General features: G+C 47.1%; 1 protein-coding gene across 2 annotated transcripts in view; it reads right to left on the reverse strand.

Annotated features, from left to right (window-relative positions):
• Positions 1–19,832, reverse strand: part of PTH2R (parathyroid hormone 2 receptor) — a 67,514-nt gene extending 47,682 nt beyond the window's left edge. For both annotated transcript variants that reach the window (XM_077318905.1, XM_077318904.1), the window contains exons 1-2: positions 19,767–19,832; positions 10,117–10,222 (exon numbers count right to left, since the gene is read on the reverse strand). In XM_077318905.1, coding sequence (XP_077175020.1) covers positions 10,117–10,222; positions 19,767–19,775 — 115 coding nt within the window. In that variant the 5' untranslated portion in view covers positions 19,776–19,832. The remainder of the gene's footprint in view (positions 1–10,116; positions 10,223–19,766) is intronic.
• Positions 19,833–21,238: the final 1,406 nt, after the last annotated feature.

The following is a 21,238-nucleotide window of genomic DNA, read 5'->3' on the forward strand; positions in this document are numbered from 1 at the left end:
AAATGTAAAATTGCCTGTGAAGCCCATCACCTACTAGGGCGTCAGGGTCTCTTGCAAAGATGCCGGCCATGCAAGCATCGTTCTGTATGGAGCACTGGTTATGCGAAGCACTGTGCTTACGCTTCGTACCAGTTAAAGAGCTAAAGCAGGGGTAGTCAAACTGCGGCCCTCCAGATGTCCATGGACTACAATTCCCATGAGCCCCTGCCGGCAATTGCTTTTATGGGAAGCGATTGCTGGCAGGGGCTCATGGGAACTGCAGTCCATGGACATCTGGAGGGCTGCAGTTTGACTACCCCTGGGCTAAAGGATGGGTGTACTGCCAGAGGCTGAACACCCTAGGGTTGCCAGTTGGTCGCTGGAGATCTCTGGAGATCAGCTTGGGATCCCCAAGTTCCACCTGGAGGCTGGCACATGTAGATATAGGTCAAGAAAGTCCCCACTTTCCGGCTTCCTACAACCTACGGTAACTAAAAAAAAAATTGTGCTTATAGGGAAAGAATTTTTAAAACTTGTGACATCCCAAAGGAATATATAACTTCAGATTCTCAGTAGAATGTCACTTTCCCTTTGGTAAATATCCAAGTGACTGGCAAATATTAAAGATTATTTCCCTACGAACACCAATTGTTTTTCTTTCTATTTTCTTGCTTGGTCTTGGTATGGCTCTTTTTTCCTTCTTTCTGCAAAATATGCAACTCCGAATGATTTCAAGGGGCTTTCCTGTGCAGACAACAGAGTCAGACGTAGCAAAGCAGTTTTCCCTGATTGGCCAGGGTGTCAGTTCAAAGACTTCCTGGTTCCCAGTTGCAAGACTTCTCTCCTAAGACTTATTATTTTTGCCCTGTTTTAAAGTGACTGTGCTCCAGAAGCCCACACTTCTCTCAGCAGAGATTTGCTTCTTGGGTTTATTTGTCCCTCCTCTTTTGTCTCCAATCCTCTCCCACCCCCACCCCACCCCCACCCCGTTCAGGAAAGAAAGAGCCTCCTGCTGCACTTGACTCCCCTGCCTGCTCTGAGCTTCCCAATCAAGTGCAGAATACTTCCTGTTTCAATTCAGAGGGAGGAAGACCTGGGTTCAAATCAATCTGAATTCAGCAGGTTCGACAATGGAAAAAACAAAGTAAGTGCAGAATCAGCCCTCTGGCATTGTTTGCTGAATGTCCCCTCCATTCATTCTGTATAATCTGCCTGGAGTTCAAGTGAAAAAGGTAGACTATGAATTAATGTAAATAGTTCTGCTGGGACTTTCAGACTCAGTCCTAGGTTCCTCCAGAGAAATACAGCAGAGAGCATTTTGGAAGTATGCTGTTATTAGTTACCTTTGTGTATGAGGCACAGATCCAGACTCACAGCACTGTGAGGTTTAAAAGAGAGATAATCTTTAATATCAGGGCTCTCTGAGCCTCACCTCCCTCACAGGGTCTCTGTTGTGGGGGGAGGAAAGGGAAGGCGATTGTAAGCCGCTTTGAGACTCCTTCGGGTAGAGAAAAGCGGCATATAAGAACCAACTCTTTTTCACTAATATCAGGACTCTCTCAGCCTCACCCACCTCTCAGGGCGTCTGTTATGGGGCGAGTAATGGGAAGGCGACTGTAAGCCGCTTTGAGACTCCTCCTTGTAGAGAAAAGTGGCATCTAACAACCAACTCTTCTTCTTCTACTGGAAAGATTATTTACAGAAGCATACAATATTAATCTGGTGGTTTCTAACATCAGTTAATACAATAAAACCCATAAAACATCCCATAAAAACAATTACAAATTATCACAATTAGACAGATGCCATATCAATCTTGTAGAAGCTCTAACCCTCACTCCCCCCCCCCATTCAGCCCAAGGGTCAGTTCTCTTATATTAGGAGCGAGGGCCAAATCTAATCAACATGGAGGGGGGAATCCTCCGATGAAAACACCCAGATGCCGCCCTGGCCTCAACCATAAGCCTGGCAGAAGAGTTCTGTCTTGCAGGCCCTGCGGAAAGCTGAAAGCTCTGGCAGGGCCCTCAGCTCTTCCAGGAGCTCATTCCACCAGGCTTAATTTATATATTAATTCTGCTCCTTTATACACAAAATATCCAATATTGCACACAGGTACAGCTCAGCTGTTTAAGCTGCTTAGCAACAGCCCTTCAAGGCTGACTTCACCAAATTACTTGCCGACTGCAATTCCAACACTTTATAATGCATCAACAGTCTTTGGGCAGGGTTGCACAATTCCTCTGGAGATTTTAGGGGTGTTTCTTGGAAAGGATGTGATGCCACTCTGTGATGTCATGTCCTGTTATGTCACTTCCCCGTCAAATGATGGCATAGGGCAGGGATAGTCAAACTGCGGCCCTCCAGATATCCATGGACTACAATTCCCATGAGCCCTTGCCAGTGTTTGCTGGTAGGGGCTCATGGGAATTGTAGTCCAGGGACATATGGAGGGCCACAGTTTGACTATCCCTGGCATATGCCCCTTCTGGGTTGTGCTCAAGCCACACCCATTCCTGTGAAGTCACTTCCTCCTTCAGAAATGCAAGTTTTAATTCCCAGCTTGACATCAGTTCCTCATCCCTCTAACCAGTATTTTAGCAGATTGCCTGGAAGAAATCTTGGACTAATTGTGCTAGCTTTCCCAAAGCACTGAACAGATCATTGTATTTTCATGTCATATATTTCCAGTGTCATGCATTGTCCTCTCCCCCTCTCTACATGGCCTTCCCCTCTCTACATGGAGACACACGTCTCTGCAGGTCTCTCCTGTAGAAAGAATGCCTTCATACTGCTGCTGGCCATTTGTGACAAGGGAAGTGCTATCTGGATTAGGCTAGCCTTTCTCTTCTTTCGACGGCAACCTGAATGTGAACTTGAGCCCCTTGAATAAATGCAAGTTCACCTCTTTTTGCAATATACTTCTTGGGAGATTAATTCGCTACGCTCAGCATTACGGTTCTCTTAATAGGCGAGCTTCTGCTATATTAACCCAAGAGTGTGAACCTGACTAGCGGGGTGTCTGTCTTCCATTGCTCAACTATTCCCAGGAGCACATTTCATTCAAATCCACTAAAGCAGGAATTCTTTACAAGACAACTTGTTGGATTTTGATGTCATCAAAACCCTGACCCACAGCCACTTCCCTAGTGCAATGGAATCTCCTTAGCGTCTATTGCAGGGGTAGTCAAACTGCGGCTCTCCAGATGTCTGTGGACTACAATTCCCAGGAGCCCCTGCCAGCGAATGCTGGCAGGGGCTCCTGGGAATTGTAGTCCACGGACATCTGGAGGGCCGCAGTTTGACTACCCCTGGTCTATTGAGCAATGGACTTAAATCAGCTCAACTCTGGGTGTTGAATTGGGATTACAATTAATATTAATATTTTTAGCCACCCTTTCTCTACGAACTAGGGGCAGGTGGCATCAAACAACATACGCTAAGTCTCCTTTTATGGCAAGGGAATAGCACCGTATGTAAGCAGACAGCTAAGTTTTGTTCAACAGGCTACGGAAAGGAGACACGGAAGCAAATTAACACTACCTTCTGTACCGATTCCTCACCTCTGCTTCATCGGTCAGAAGATCAGGAATTTGAATATTATTTTTAAATGTTTTATATGCCATAGTTTGTATTCGTTTTATCTAAGAACTAGCTTAAAAACCCGTTCATAAGAATGGGCTTTGAAAGACCCCCCCCCCCACTGTGGCCGCTTCTCCCTGGTGCGCCAGGTGCGCTTGAAGCAATCCCTGGCCCCCTCCACCCTGGCAAGGACACGGCCTCCCCGCGGCCCACCAAGTACACTCGGCACCTCTTTGAGGCGGCAGGTGTTCCTGGCAGGCCACGGGAAAGCCATCCCCAGCTCCCTCCCTCCCCAGCGAGCCCGGGGCTTCCCCGCGTCCCGCCCGGGTGGCAGGGAAACCATCCCCACCCCCCAGAACCATAAAATTATGCAGGGGTTCTTTCCCAGAAATTAAGCTGAAACTGACCAATGGCGTGAAGATCCATTGTTCAGGATTGTATCTCAGTTCAGTTCTGCCTTTTGTTCCTCCGTGCCGATCTCGCTCTTTTCCGCTGCTCCAGACAGACGAACGCTCTATCTCGATCTACCCCGCAAGGCTGTTGTGTAGATGGCGTCCCCTCAGCCAAGCTGCTCTCCCTACCCCAACCCCTGTGAAAGGGTCGTTCGACCCCCAAAGGGGTCCCGATGCCCAGGTTGAGAACCTCTGCTCTATCAAGTCCCCCCTTAGTTGTTTCTTTTCTAAACCGAAAAGCCTTCACTCTCCGGACTTATCTCAAAGGGAACTCCCTCCCCAAACCCAGCTCCCTTAAGGCTTCACCCCCAACCTGAAACTAGGGACCCCAATTCTCAGGGCTTCTTGTTCTACCGGAGAAAAACTCCAGATTCTATGCCGACTCCCGAAGGGATATAGTGCTGTTAAAATAAACCTGTCTTGTACAAACAGCAGATTGCAGAAAGATCCCCAAGGAATCAACCACGAGATGTTCTCGCCTCCTGCATATTGTTGGTCTAACCGGGAAGTAAAGCAGAAAATATCTGACATGGTGTGGAAATGGAATGTGTAGGAGGCACTAGATCAATGAGTCAGAAGTGGTTCTTCTCAACGTTTCTGAAATGCTGCCTGGAGCTTTTATTTTGCCTCTCTCGTTCTTGCCATTCTTAGCTGGTTTTCTGGGAATCTGAGCTCTCATGATCCTCCCAAAGGTGATTTCTATTCACCATTAATCTACTGCCTTTGTGTGCACGTGCTTTATTAAACTGGCATTCCGCAGTTTATGAAGCTCTTGTTTCCATAATTTGTTTTATTTCCCTCTATAAAGAAATGCCTTTGTGCTAGGAAAATTTCAGAGGAGGAAATTTTGCTCTAGAAGGGGGGGGGGCATTAGCCCAAATCCTCACCTGCTTTCAGATTCAAATGACTATCTAGGAGACAAAAGGATGGGTCACCTCCTAGCTGTTATCAGAGATGGGGAGGCATAACAGGGTAGGCAGGCGACAGTCAGGACTTCCCTGTGTGCTCCTGTGGAAGTGATTATTTGATTCTGCTGACCTGCTTAGTATGGCTGGGGAAAAGGGGAGATGATATAATCCCCTCGGTACAGGCAGTAGATCTTTTTTGCGTGGGATATGGGGGAACAAATAAAACTATGATCTTCCAGGACTAGAGATGGAGGCTATTGAACATATGCTTCCATGTGGAGCTACAACAGGCCTTTGAGCTAATCGATATACAATAGAACCTTAAAATTAAAACGGCCATGTGGGTGGCTCCATCTGGGCCCGGACACCACCCTGTCTGGGTGGTGTCTAGGTCAGCAGGCCAATCTGGATGCACCAGCAAAGCTGGGCACGTCCAGATTGGGCCGGCCCCTGGAGCGTCCGCCTCCAGGAGCCGGCCTCATCACCCGCACCACCATAAGGGCCCTCTGGTGAGGAGGCCACGTGCCCAGGTATGCCTCAGCCTTGCTGGGGGGGGCTGGGATGGCTTCCCCGTGGGCCACAGAGCACACCGCCGCCTCGCAGAAGCCCTGGGTGTGCTCTGCGGGCCACAGGGAAGCTGCAGGCTCGCCGGAGGGGAGGGGGCCGGGGATGGCTTCCCTGCGGCCCACAGAACTTCCCTTGCCATGTTCTCGCTGGCGGCCTTGCCGGCGCCCGGGAGGGGAAGCAGCCACGGCGGGGGCGGAGGCCTTTCGGGCTTTAAATCTAGTAATCTTATAGAAACCTGCCTTGCATCGAACATCTAGTGAGGTATGTTTAGCAGAGGGAAAGAGGGTTTGAAGGTTTTCCCCAAATTTCTTTTGGACTCCCTTGCTTTGAATCTGTGAAGAGCTAAAAGAAGGCTTGTAAACATTTTCTTTGTAATAGATCATATTTAAATTTGAATTCTGGTAGTGGTTCTTTGTCCCACATCAACCCTCACTATCCCAGAAAAGTTATCCAAAAGAGGAACCCAGGGAAGGTGGACAAGCAGCTGTCTCTCAGCCTCACCCACCAGGGTGCACCCAGCAGGTATTTGTCCCCACAGAGTCCATGTGCTGAGTCCACAGTGGCACAGGGGATTTGTTTTCATTTTTAAGAAGGTGGGATTGAATCACAACGCAATTCCACGTAGCACCACTGAGCCAAATGGGGCATTTTTTGCCTCTTCCAGAGCCTATTCTGCATCTCTTGATTTTCCTGCTTTTATTCTTGCCGATCTCCGCCCGATTCGGGCTCGGGCATTATGAGTGATCTGCAACAAACATTATATCCGAAACGAAACAGCTTTAACATACTTGTATCATCTGCATCACGTTAGTTTAAATCTATTCCTGACGTTCTGACGTACTTCCCACCAGAGTGCGCCTGGATATGTTTTTTTTATTACCGTATTTGTACACTTTTCCATTTCTGTGCTGTCTCAAACAATCTAAGCTCTCAAAACAGAGCTGAACAGTGTATTTACCCGTGAAACAATTATTCCCCCTTTCTTTCAACTCCGCGAGTCGACCAATCAGCAGGAGATAAACACGTTCAGTCAGCATTGGAAACGCGGGGGTTGGTTCACCAATCAGCAAAAGACAGTTCCGTAACGTCACCATTGGGGAGGAGCGGGGGGAGGAATACCGATTAATCCAAGTGCCGAGGACATCTACACGTTGATCCTTTGGTGCATCCGGCGCAAATTGGTGGATATTCTGGAAAATAAGCGCTCCCTGATATTCCGAGGCAAAGGTACGGTGAATGTGGGTCGAGGCATGACGGTTGCAGATGGAAAATTTCCATCGATGGAAATCAAACTGGAAATCGATTTCAGTGCAGACGGGAGGGACTAAATCGACCTGGGAGTGGGATAAAAGCTCCGTGCAGTTTACACCCAGGACTCTGTAGTCAGGGGAGGAACTGGGCCTGGATGTCCTGATTCTTCCCCACCAGATGGGTCTAGTCCAGCACACGCCCCAATGGTGCCTGTGGCACGGAAGGGAGCAAATCAGGGCCTGAGTTGGGACAGTCCCAGGCCGAGGCTAATCCTTGCCCAGGCTTCCACTGACATCACCTGGGCAGGGATTAGCCCTGCAAACAGACGAGCACCAGCCAGGCCTAATTCTCCATGTGGAAAAGGTCACACAGATCTTCCTGAAGAAGCAGGAAGTGGGCGGGAGCCTACCTTAAACAAAAGACTCCCCAGAGCCCATGGCTCAGAATTCCCTGCAGCCTCACCAGTGACCACTCCAAGCCACTAGTACTTAAACAGCCTAACAACAGCCCTTCAAGGCTGACCTCACCAAATTCCTTGTCGATTGCAATCCCAACATCTCCAAAGCAGCCATTTTCTTCAGGGGAACGGATCCTGCTCATCTGGAGATCAGTTCAAATAGGGGGAGATCTCCAGATGATACATGGAATTTGGATACCTGATCTATCTCACCTTCATAGCATGTAACTCAAAACCGTTCAGAAACACTGGGTGAAAAAAAGTATAATAGGCACTGAACTCACCCTCTTCCTTAATTCTGCTCAGATGATTAACCTAAGAAAGGATATTACTAAAACTGGCTCCCCTTCTGGGATTTTAAGTACATTTAACCAAATTGCCTTGGCCTGCAGATTTAAGGCCCTACCCCTAAGATCCTCTCCAACTTGACCTTCCTCTTGGTTTGATAACGATTGCCTCAGAGAAAAGGTTGCTCATCTGTCCAAAGAGCTCACTTTGTTAGAAAACTACACACTCCAAAAAAGACATTACGAATCTTTAACAAACACTAATAAGCACTCTTATTATCAGCCGAAATGGGACCATCTTTTAGCGGCATTTAAATCCAATAACAGCGGCTCTTTTGGGGAAACGATTGTAAACTACTTAGGTGAAAGCAACAGATCATTTAAATCTTTTATCTCTTCCCAAACATGGTGCAATTATTTTTCTACACTCTTTGCTGCCTCCCCAATCCAAAATAATCACCTTAGTCTCCCCTCTGCTGATTCTCTTCCTAGCTGGCCACCTGTTAGTTTGGATGAAATTGAAAACCTTATCTAAGAACTAAAACTAGGCAAATCTCCAGGCCCCGATGGACTATCAGCTGAGCTATTTAAACTAAACTCTAACTGGTGGAAACAACTTCTGGCAGACCTTTTTACAGCTATCGACCAATCGGGAATATTCCCTGAATCCTGGCTTAACTCAGTCATTGTGCCTATTTACAAAAAAGGTGGTTCTAGCTCTCCAGAAAATTACCGTCCTATTAGCCTTCTAACTATCGCCAGTAAAATGTATGCCAAACATCTAGAACAGGGGTAGTCAAACTGCGGCCCTCCAGATGTCCATGGACTACAATTCCCAGAAGCCCCTGCCAGCATTCGCTGGCAGGGGCTTCTGGGAATTGTAGTCCATGGACATCTGGAGGGCCGCAGTTTGACTACCCCTGATCTAGAACTTAAGATACTAGATTGGGTGACTTCAAATGACCTAATAGGTCCCGAACAAATTGGCTTTACTAAAAATTGTTCTATTTTAGACCACTGCTTAATCCTCTTGCAGACAAATATGCTCATACAAGTAGGAAGAAACTCTACGCAGCTTTTGTTGACCTCAAGGGAGCATTTGATTCTATTCCCAGGTGTTTACTATGGAGAAAATTGCAAGACCTTAATATTGATTTGCGCCTATTACTACTCCTAATGAACCTCCATTCCAACAATACCTGTCAGGTCAAATTTACTAAAAAGGTTCATTTAACTAACTCCTGAGAGGAGTTAAACAAGGCTGCCTCCTTGTTCCTCATTTATTTAACCTTTTTTTACACAATCTTCCAAAAACCCAAAGACTCATAAATGGTCATCCCCCCAAACTAGATAAACTGCCAATCCCACTTATTCTATATGCTGATGACACCGTATTGATTTCCTATTCCAGAATTGGTCTGAACAGATCTGAATGCTTTTTATTAATATTGCCAACTCAATGACCTATCGATTAACTTCGAAAAAACCAAAGTGGTCTTTTGCACAGAAGTGGTACCCCTTAAGCTGGTGTATTGGTGGTCATCAAATGGAGCAGGTCAAATGGTTAAAAAAATTAGGAATCACCTTCCAACATAATTTGCACTGGACCAAACATAGAAATAGGATTATTTTGCAGGCTAACTGTGCCACTACCCATTTAAACTGTTTTTTCTTCCTTAAAGGTAATCAGTTTGTCCCAGCTGCCTGTCGTGTGTTTGACTCAAAAATTCTTCCCCCAATTATATACAGTATCCCTCTGTGGATCTCAGCTTTTAACAAAAACTTGGAAAGGTTACAGTCTGCCTTTTTCCGGCAGATTTTGGGAAGTCCAAATTATGTCCCTTACTCCTCTTTATGTCTCTAAATTGGCCATAATCTTCTCAAAACTAAGGCCTGGATTTCTACCTTCAAATACTGGCTAAAACTGCTTTTTAGAGTTCGATCAGATAGTCTATTGGCCTGTTTATTGAGAGACTCTTCTAAATTTAAATGGTTCTCTACCATCCTGACTATACTCCAACAAATTGGCATTGACTACGATTACATCTTATCTCTGAATGAATCTTCCATTATGTGCCAAATTAAACAAAGGCTCCTTGATCAGGAATTCCAAAAAATCCATCCTACTGTTCCGGCAACATGCCCTCCACGTGCTCTTGGTCTCCAAGTGAAGCATGGGACAATGCCTGCTTATTTCTATAATTTGGCAAATCCCCTTTATGGCAGAGCGTTTTTGCTTGCTCGGCTCAACGCCTTTCCATCCAAAGTATTACAAGGGAGATTTGCCAAGATTCCTTTCAAAAATAGACTATGTCCCTGTGAATTAAACACTCCTGACACCATGCAACATATCTTACTGGATTGTCCCTTGTTTATTGTCCAGCGAAGGCATATTATACCTTTTATATCGAAATGGAGAAACCATGCGAAAGACCTGATCTGCTATTTTTTATTGAGTGATAAGGATGCCAATGTCACTTTTATTATGGCTGAATTTTTGTCTTCAGTTTTTAAACTTAAACTGATTGATGTATCCTGATTATCTCTGTTTATTTTGCTAATCTGCTTTGTGCCAAAAAAGGTATTGTGTGTGTGTCTGTGTGCATATAATAGGAGAGGCCCCTCAGATACCTCACCTCCTTCTTCTTGGGGCTGGGCTGTGATGTTCTGCTCACACTGAATTCTGGCCTCCAGGAGAAGGTAAATTTGATCCTCCGTTGTAACGGTGTAATCCAAATCGACCTGGCAAAGAGAAAGCCCAAACAGAAACAGAGCTGGTGAAGAAGAGCTGGGCAGAGAGTTCCCAATCATAAGGCTGCATTTCACAGCAGTCACATTTTTGTTTGGAATAACAGAACTAATTTCTAAGCATCTAAAGCTTTGGACACAGTGGAACTGGCAGGGCTCTCTTCTTAACTCTTGCCTAACGAAATCAGTTTTTGCTGGTGCCGCGTCACTCTTGGACTTGAGAAAATTAGATTTGTTCCCCTAAGAGCTAGTGTGGTGCAGTCTTTACAAACAGCAGACTGTATTGTAGAGAACCAGGTTTAGTTCCCCGTTTCTCCACACTGAGCCAACTGGGTGACCTTGGGCTACTCTCACTTCTCTCAGAGCTCTCTCTGCCCATGTACCTCACAGGGGGCCTGTTGTGGAAAGAGAATGGGAAGGCAATTGCAGAGGAAGGGGAGGTGATTGTCAGCCACTTTGAGACACAGGAGGCCAACTGGGGGACCTTGGGCTAGTCCCACTTCTCTCAGAACTCTCTCAGCCCCACCTGCCTCACAAGGGCCCTGTTGTGGGGAGAGGAAGGGAAGGAGAAATGGAGGGAATGGGGGGATTTGGCTGTGATTACTAGTTGTAATCACAATTTAAAAAACGATTCAATAGAAGTGCTACACTCAGTATGCCAGCAAATTTGGAAAACTCAACAGTGGCCACAGGATTAGAGAAGGTCAGTTTACATTCCAATCCCAAAGAAGGGCAATGCCAAAGAATGTTCAAACTACCGCACCAATGCACGCATTTCTCATGCTAGCAAAGTTATGCTCCAAATCCTACAAGCTAGGCTCCAGCAATATGTGGACCAGGAACTTCCAGAAGTACAGGCAGGATTTTGAAGAGGCAGAGGAACTAGAGATCAAATTGTCAACATACGCTGGATCATGGAGAAAGCTAGGGAGTTCCAGAAAAGCATCTACTTCTGCTTCATTGACTATGCTAAAGCCTTTGATTGTGCGGAGCACAACAAATTGTGGCAAGTTCTTAAAGAGATGGGAATACCAGAGCATCTTATCTGTCTCTTGAGAAACTTATATGCAGGTCAAGAAGCAACAGAGAGAACTGAACATGGAATCACTGATTGGTTCAAAATTGAGAAAGGAGTTCGGCAAGGCTGTTTACTGTCGCCTTACGTATTTAACTTGTATGCGGAGCACATCATGAAAAAGGTGGTGTTAGATGAGTCACAAATTGGGATCAAGATTGCAGGGAGAAATATCAACAACCTCAGATATGCAGATGATACGATTCTAATGGCAGAAAGTGAAGAGAAACTAAAGAGCCTGTTGATGCGGGTGAAGGAGAAGAGTGCAAAAGTTGGCTTGAAACTCAGCATCAAGAAAACAAAGATCATGGCATCCAGCCCTCTCAATTCCTGGCAAATAGATGGGGAAGAAATGGAGGTTGTGACAGATTTTATTTTCCTGGGCTCCAAGATGCAAGATGCAGGTGGGGACTGCAGCAAAGAAATTAAAAGACGCTTGCTCCTGGGGAGGAAAGCTATGGCAAATCTAGACAGCATCCTAAAAAGCAGAGACATCACCCTGCCAACAAAAGTTCGTCTAGTCAAGACTATGGTCTTCCCAGTTGCAATGTATGGCTGCGAAAGTTGGACCATAAGGAAGGCTGAGCGTCAAAGAATTGAGGCTTTTGAACTCTGGTGCCGGAGAAGACTCTTGCAAGTCCCTTGGACTGCAAGGCGAACAAACTGGTCAGTCCTAGAGGAGATCAGCCCTGCCTGCTCTTTAGAAGGCCAGATCCTGAAGATGAAACTCTAATACTTTGGCCACCTCATGAAAAGGAAGGACTCCCTGCAGAAGAGCCTAATGCTGGGAGCGATTCAGGGCAAAAGAAGAAGGGGACGACAGAGAATGAGGTGGCTGGATGGAGTCACTGAAGCTGTTGGTGTGAGCTTAAATGGACTCCGGAGAATGGTAGAGGACAGGAAGGCCTGGAGGATCATTGTCCATGGGGTCGCGATGGGTCGGACACGAGTTCGCACCTAACAACAACAACTAGTTGTGGGTTTGTGGGGCTTTTGTTTTTATCTATCAAATGTTAAAACCAGAAGAGGCTGGACAATGAGACAGAAAACATCGGATACACGTGGGAACTAGCTGCTGGCACGGGGACATCTTCAGCTGCTGGTTTTAATGGTCTGGGGTTATTATTTCTGAAATGCTTTCAAAGCTACCCAAGGGAGCTCCTTTTCCTGCAGCACTGCAGAAGCCTGCAGGCCGAGTGAAAAAAACATACCCTTTGCTTGACCTGCAGCTTTTGTGTCACCAAGCAGCTTGCTGGAAGGCACAAAGAACGAGACAGATCTCTCCCAGCCACCCCTGACCCCGAGGATGGGGAAATCAATCTGGCCAGGCAAGGTGGGGAAGACTCTGACACTGCTTTGCAATTCCCTTCCCAAAGCAAGTCATAGCTAGGGCCAAAAAACCAAACTGCGCAGACTGCTCTAGGTTCTGAAGCTACGAAAACCCTTTCCTTAAAAATAACGCAGACGTCGGCATTCTGCACTAGCCTTAAAGAAAGGAATTAACAGCTTTGAGTTCATTCTCATTGTCATTAACTGGGATTAGAGACTCGTCTTTGCTTATCAAGAATCCTATGAAAGAGTGGAGAAACCCTCTGTTTCTCTCTATCCAGCCACCTTATTCCAAAGAGAAGGGTGTTATTAAGAATTTCTTTAAGGCAAGAAAGTGATACCCCTTTCCAGTGTGGGGGGTACCCACTGAAATTGCACGCTGCTAGGGCCCTGCAAATCCTGAAATTGGCTCTGGTGCTATGGGCCCCACAAATCCTTCAACCACTCCTGCAGGGAGGACATGACCACCCAGGGATGGTTCTTTGATTGGCATGGCGTTTGAGGGAAATGGGTCCTCTCTTGGTGCTGGTTCATCGGATGGGGAAAGAAGAGCTTAGAGAAGCTACAGAGAAGCTATGACTAGAAGGGAAATGATCACTTGAAGCAATGAAAAATGTGTTAATTAGGTAATTCTAGGCCACAACTCCTAGCCAAGCTAGCCTGTGGCTAGCCACTTAACACATTGGTTGGTTTGTTTAATCATTTGTTCCTGTATTTATTCCAACACACATAAAAACACATAATAAAATACAATTTATTGCTAATTTAACTTAATATAATATAATTTATTATATGTTAAGAAGAAGAAGAAGCGTTGGTTCTTATATGCTGCTTTTCTGTACCTGAAGGAGTCTCAAATCAGTTTACAGTCGCCTTCCCTTTCCTCTCCCCACAACAGACACCCTGTGAGGGAGATGAGGCTGAGAGCCCTGATATTACTGAAGAAGAGGAGGAGTTGGTTCTTATATGCCACTGTTCTCTACCCAAAGAGTCTCAAAGCGGCTTACAGGCGCCTTCCCTTTCCTCTCCCCACAGCAGACACCCTGTGAGGGAGGTGAGGCCAAGAAAGCCCTGAGGCTGAGAGAGCTCGGTCAGAGCAATTTTCTCAGTGCTGTGGGGACCCCAAGGTCACCCAGCTGGCTGCATGTGGGGGAGCTCAGAATCGAACCTGGCTCACCAGATTTGAAGTCCGCACTTCTAACCGCTACACCAAGCTGCCTTGGTGTAGAAGAGTTTGGGAGCTCCTCCATAGAACTCTCATAATCTCGTCTCATTTGGCCCCGAGGCCTTAAGCGGCAGTTGCCTCTAATCACGGCTAACAATGAAGATCGGTTTTATTGAGAGGCAGTTTAGCTCGGAGTCAGCAGTAGCTCAGAGTGTTGTGCGTAGAGAAAGGAGGCTTTAATGTGGTGGTCATGCGGTACAATAGAATAAACAAATCGATGACCGCTTTGACTTATAATGAACTCTGGCGAGAACCAGAGAGCTGAAGAAAGAAGCTCAAGCCAAGAGAGCTGGGGAAGGGGGGGGGGGTTTGCCCCACATTTTACTACCAGAAGGAGCCCCAAAGTGGCTGACTATCGCCTTCCCTTCCTCTCCCCACAGCAGAGGCCCTGTGAGGTAGGTGGGGTTGAGAGCGCTCTGACAGAACTGGTCTATGGGAACAGCTCTGACAGGACTGTGACTGGCCCAGGGCCATCCATCTGGCTGCATGTAGAGGAGTGGGAGTTCAAACCCGGCTCTCCAGATTAGAGGCTGCCAGTCTTCACAATTACACCTTGCTAATAATCAATGCTGCACCAACCACTAGACCAAGAGAAGGAATGAAAGAAGGAGACCACTGGGATAACTTCAAACTGATTTCAGGAGGGATGTCAAAAGGCTGGAGCTAGACTGAGGTGACCAGGGAGGAGACCTTGCACCTGATGGACAAATTAAAAACTGACAAATCACCTGGTCCAGGTGGCATCTATCCAAGTGTTCGCAAAGAACTCAGTTGTGAACTAGGGGTTCACCACCCTAAAAAGAGCTAGCGACTGAAGAGCAACCAGCAGGCAACCAAGAGAAGGAAGGTATGGAGGCTCAAACGTGCTAAAGTCATCTGCAGCATTCCACCTTCACTCTCATCTCCCTCTCCCTTGTTCCCAGGGACAAGAATGGGGGTGGGGTTTTAGGTACAGCCTTCAAACGTTCAGGGTAGCTCCGGGAGGCTCTTCCCTGATTCCCCTCCAAATTTCAAAATGATTGGTCCAAGGGGTCCACATCGAGGGGCTCCCGAAGAAGGTGCCCCCACCCCTCCCGTATATCCAGTGGAGAGTCGTCATTCCCATTATAGTCTATGGCACCATTGAATTCCATGGATGCCGAAGCCAAATTGGGCCCTTCGTGCACAAGTCTACTCGTGATCCCATAAGTGGCATTCAAAAGCACTATGCATCTATGATTCTGTGCATAGGCATTGCAACAGAGAATTATGTTTTTTAGATATAAAAATTAGTGTGTATCGCAGTACCTTTACACTGCGGCAGAATATGAAGGAGATTGGTTGGCGTGATATAATGTCATGCTTTGCCATTCCGCGGCTTTACACTATTTTTACTAATGTGCGGAAATGCCCTTAACCTAACCCAGGTGTTGGAAATCAGGGCAAGTTTCAAGGTTTAGAGCCTGCTTTTTTAAAGCCCCCCTCCCCTCACACACCTTGGCCAAGTAAGTATTTAATACAACAGGGAAAATACCCCCCCAGCCCCAAACTCCTTTCCCTTCCCAAACCAAAGGTCCTGTATTCAGAGTCTCAGAAGCGATGTTCCCGGGTAAAGCTGATCCAGTCACAGTCCCTCAGTGAGAAGGAAAGTTCTCCTTTCCCAGGATGCAAATTAAGTAGCTTCACCCAACAACATATATTCCCTAAACATAGAATTAGTAGCCACACTAATGAACAAAAGCTATTGAGGAAGAATCAGCATGGATTCTGTAAGGCAGGGATGGCCAAACTGCCAGCAGAGGGGCTCATGGGAATTGTAGTCAGGAGACAACAGTTTGGCCACCCCTGTTGTAAGGGAAACTCACAAACTTTTTAGAGTTTTTTGAGGGAGTGAAGAAACGGGTGGACAAGGGTGACCCGATAGATGTTGCTTCCCTAGACATCCAGAAATCTTTTGATAAAGTTCCTCGGCAAAGGCTTCTGAGTAAACTCAGCAGTCATCGGATGAGAGGGCAAGTCCTCTTGTGGATTAAAAACTGGTTAATTAACAAGAAACAGAGCGGGAGTATAAATGGACAGTTCTCAAAAGGTGGTAATCTGCTCTTGTGGGGGTCCATTGGGAGGGCTTCTGGAGTTCTGACGTGCTGGTGGACCTCCTGATGGCCTCTGGGTTTGGGCCACTGTGTGACATAGAGTGGTAGATTGGATGGGCCATTGGCTTGATCCAACATGGCTTCTTTTATGGTTTTAAACCTTGCCTGCCATGTAGTCCTACATCTCTGGCTCCAGTAGCTCTGGCAGTATGTTAGCTGGTTTAGCACAGATCTATCTCCTTGTGCCAATCGGCTTTCCTTGGGATGTATCTAGTTGTCCAACATGTTTTCTGCAAGATTGCCCACCCTGATGTTTCTAGGAATCCCATGACAGGGCTGAAGGATTCAGCACCCCATTTCCCACCTTGAACTTCTATTATGGGCAGGAATGAATGATTTGTGGAGCCTGTAGCACCAGAGCCAGTTGTTGTTGTTGTTGTTGTTGTTGTTGTTGTTGTTGTTGTTGTACTTTGATTTATTACCCACCATTCCCAATGGCTCATACAGGTTACGTCAGTTTGACTAAAGCCCCAATACAATACAATACAAAACCTTTAATGGTATTCACAATATAAAACAAGATTCAAATCAGTTCTGTAATAAAAGTCTAAAAAACTGTGAGGGAAGTTACAAAAGGCAAGGGAGTGACAAATACAAAAAGATGAAGCCAGTGACATTTACTTCTTTACCCTGTGGGACATTACTATAGATAAAAACTTGGCCACCCATTCAGCGGTCTCGGAGCAATTATCGATAAGCAGCAATTCAAGAGCCCTGCCATCTGAGACATTAGGGGAGGGTAGAAGTGGGGAGATCAAGTCAGAACGTTTGTTGTTATACAACTCACATCGCAGAATGATACGGCAAACTGAGTCTGGTTCTGTATGGCAATACCTGCAAATTCTTTCATTGTGCGGAATTCTCCTATACCTGCCTTCAACCATTGCAGAAGGAAATACGTTTAGTCTGGCTAACATAAACGCTCTGCGGTTTGAAGGTATTATAAAGTTGGAAAAATAGTGTGCCATAGTGTTTGGGGTATAGGATAGACCAAAAGCTCATGGGGAGCACGGTCCCCCTGCACCAGCATAAATTATCTGGAGATCAATATCCTGGATTCTTCTTTGGATAGTTTGGATAAAACCCCATTAAAACCCAAGACATAAAAACATCACAATCCGATGATCATAATATAAAAGAGAAGAACGGCAGAAAAAAAGTATAAAAACCTTTTCCCAATACTTAACTCATAAGGGATGTGTGAAGTTGGGGCAGATGAAACTATAGCCACCATACACATAGTATCCTGGAAGGGGGGCTAAACAGACCTTTCTTGTTGAGCCAGCCTCAATCATAGACATGGTAGAAGAGCTCTGTTTTGCAGGCCGAAAGCTCCTGCAGGACCCGCAGCTCCTTTGGGAGCTCATTCCACCAGGTAGGGGCCAGGACCGAAAAGGCCCTGGCCCTAGTTGAGGCCAGGCGCGCTTCCCTTGTTTAAGGTTTTGTGGGGTTCCAGCAGAGTACAATGGTGGTAAATTATCAAATTTAGAAATCATGCTCCGAGATCAACTTGTCTGGGGCCTACGGGATGAGCATCCTCAACGCTGCCTATTTTCTCAACGCAAGCTGTCATTCAAGCAAGCCCTTGATGAGGCCGTCATGGTGGAAGCTGCTGCCACCAACCCCAAGGTGATGCGACAAGCCAGAGCCACCAGGGCAACCAGATCCAAGCCAGGACCTGTCTTCTCAGAAGATGTTGTGAATGAGGATAGCAAGACAGCAGAAGTCAAAAAGCCTCAATCCTTGCACCCCGACCATCGCAACCCAAGCAAGCCATCTGCCAGCCACTGTGCCAGCTGCAATTGGCTGCTTCCACGGATGACTTGTTGTTTCTGGGATGCCCAGTGCCAGCTTTGTGGCAAGCAAGGCCACATAGTTCAGGTGTGTAGGTCTATGTCCCAGCTTCACAAAGCTCGGGGAACGATCGTCAACAAGAACAACAACAAACAATTATAACAATGCAAGTCCCCACAACACTTCCACATACAGCAGTGGTTCTCAACCTTCCTAATGCCACGACCCTTTAATATAATTTCTCATGTTGTGGTGACCCCCAACCATAAAACGATGCAAGTATTCTTTCACAGAAATCAAACCGAAACTGACCAATGGCGTGAAGATCCATGGTTCACGATTGTATATAAATTGTTTTTTCCCCGGAGTTTCTCAGTTCAGTTCTGCCTCTTGTCCCACCATGCCTATCTCGCTCTTTTTTGCCTGCAGAAGGAGTGGCAACAATAGCGCCTCCCCACCAAGCTGCTCACCCTGCTGCGACCCCTTTGAAAGGGTCATTCGACTCCCAAAGTGGTCCTGACCCCCAGGTCGAGAACCGCTGACATAGAGGAACTCGACATGATAGCATGAGGGTCGCTGCACCAGCCTGCTCAACCTCGAATGGTTCACCCCACTCGGTATTGCCATTTCTGAGGTCAACTGCCTGCAAATGTCACGTATGAAAAGGGTTTTATGAAGTCTTCGATGGCAAGTGCGGGTGCAATGCTTGGGTTAACCTGGGCTGAATCTGCACGGAGCTTTTATTCCAATCCCAGGTCAATTCAATCCCTGTCATCTACACTGAATGCAATTTCCATTTTGATTTTGGCCGATTTAAATTTTCCCTCTTCAACAAGCATGATTGATCCAGAGTGACCCTACCTTCCCCCCGCAATATCCTGGAGTGGATATAACCCTCGATATTTGAAAAATCGGCATGAGTAAGCGTGCAGCTGTCTGCTTTCCCCGAAATAACTTGCTGCCGAGCCTCCAATGCTGTAGAAAAGCCCTGATTGGCCAGGGTATCAGTTCAAAGGCTTCCTCGTTCGCAGGCTGCAAGGCTTCCCTTAAAGGGGAAGCCCTAATTTGTCTTGGCAGAAACTCCAGTAGCCCTAACTTCTCTCAGCAGAGATTTGCCTCTTAGATTTATTCCCCCTCCTGTGCTGTCTCCAATCGTCTCCCCCCATCTTCAAGAAAAGAAAGAGGCTCCTGCTGTGTTTGGCTCCCCCCCCCTTCTGAGCTTCCCTAATCACATGCAGAACACTTTTCTGTTTCAATGGGGGAGGAAGGAATAGAGGAGGACCCGAGTTCAAATTGATCTGAATTCAGCAGGATTCACAATGGAATAAACTAAGTAAGTGCAGAATCAGCCCTGGTCAGGACAAGGGAACCAAAAACATAATTCATCCACATATATAGTTCAAAATACTGCTTTGAGATTCATTGCTACGAAATGCGGAATTTCAGGTTTATTGCTGCATTTTTTCACATCCTAGCCTGAAGACATAGACTGATACTCTCATATCTATTTATTTTGCAAAGCAGGATTTTTTTTTTAAATGGACACCCCTGAAATTTAGATAGATAGCTTATTGAAATTAAGGGGAAACAGGGCTCCCTTGAAAACTGATTTCCATTTAGAAGATGGCCCAGACTAGAGAGATTGTTTGGAACGGAGCTTGACGAATTCAGTTAACATGCCACCCAAACGATGCAAAGAAATATTTTGCAATGTGCAAATACATCTGGGGAACAGTGACTAACCTCTGTCATGCACAAGACTCCCAAACATTTCAGAGATCAAACATACCTTTGGTCTGCTTTTGAAAGGAAGGAACAAATGCCCTTCTTCTGTTTTACGCGCGAAGGCATGATGCGACACAATCTCGGCAATTAAAAATGCCAACATTGTGGGGGGTTTCCCCCCTTTCTTCCCCCTAGATAGGCAAGGAGATTTCCCGCAAGCAAACCTTTGGAGATTGGATGGAGCAGAGGAATCCCTACCTGTGCCATAGCCAGGAAACAAGTGCTCACTCCGAGGAATTCCAACGCATGGAGCACTCGGTTTGCCATCGGAGATCGCTGAGTCGGGAAACCCTTTCAGTGCCTTAAGCCAGCTGCAAACGAGAAAGCTGGGCAGAGATGTCAGAGAATCCAGCCGGTGGGTCTGTGCTTCACGGCAACTCTGTGCAGTGAACTTCTCCAGGAAGAAGACTGGAGCTCGGCACAGAGAGAGAGAGACAGAGAGACAGAGAGAGAGAGAGAGAGAGAGATCCTCCCTTGATGTGATCTCGATGTTGGAGGAACACAGAGTGGCTGCAGCAGGAGCTCCTCTCTTTCATGCCATTTGTGCAGGAGTGAGGTTGGAGCCAGGGCTTGGCACTTGCAGGGTGCATTTCTAGAGGGGCTCAGAGGGGCTCGGTACTCTTCATGAGCCCTCCGGAATCGTCAAAAGCGCCTGCCCTCCTTTTCTGGTCCGAGGAGGGCTCCTCGGAGGGCAGGACTGGTGTCAGCGTTCTCTGAGCTGCAGCAGCACCTGAAACCCAAGTATTAAGATCAGACGAGCCCTGCTGGATCAGACCGGTGGTCCATGTAGTCCAGTCACCTGTCTCTCACAGGGGCCAACCAGTTCCTCTGGAGGGCCAACAACAGGGCAGAGAGGCTGAGGCCTTCCTGAGAACATCAGAAGATCCCCTGGAATTACAGCTCATCTCCAGAGATCAGTTCCCGTAGAGCAGTGGTCCGCAACCTTTTTTAGGCTGCGGACCGGTGGGGCGGGAGGGCGATCCGGCTGCCGCACGAGCACGGCAGCCCATGAACAAACGCACATGTGCGGCAGGTCCGCGCATGCGCATTTGCATCTGCGCATGCGCGAAAGTGCCGCACATTTGCAAAAGTGCCACGCATGCGCGTTTGTGCTGCCGGCCGCACTTCCCTCCCCCCTCCCCGCAAAAAGAAGCTTGCCGGGCCGCAAACTAATCGGCCACTTTGGCGGCCAATTTGCTTGCAGCCTGGGAAGTTTCTCGCTGGGGGGGGGGCGGGGAGAGGTAGCCGCGGCCCGGTGGTTGGGGACCACTGCCCTAGAGGAAATGGAGACAGCTGTCTTCTAGGGATGCCAAACTCCAGGTGGGACCTGGGATCCCCTGGAATTACAGCTGCAGACTACAGAGATTTCGTTCCCCTGGAGAAAACTGAGGCAGCTCTCTTCTTCTAGGGATGCCAACCTCCAGGTGGGACCTGCGATCCCCTGGAATTGCAGCTCATTTCCAAACTTCAGAGATTTAGGTCCCCTGGAGAAAATGGAGACAACTATCTTCTAGGCATGCCAACCCCCAGGTGGGACCTGGGGATCCCCTGGAATTACAGCTCATTTCCAGATTACAGAGATCAGTTCCACCTGGATAATTATGAGAAAATGGAGACAGTTGTCTTCTAGGGATGCCAAACTCCAGGTGCAATCTGGAGATCCCCTGGAA

Source organism: Paroedura picta, chromosome 2, assembly GCF_049243985.1.
Source record: "Paroedura picta isolate Pp20150507F chromosome 2, Ppicta_v3.0, whole genome shotgun sequence".
Lineage (NCBI taxonomy): Eukaryota > Metazoa > Chordata > Lepidosauria > Squamata > Gekkonidae > Paroedura > Paroedura picta.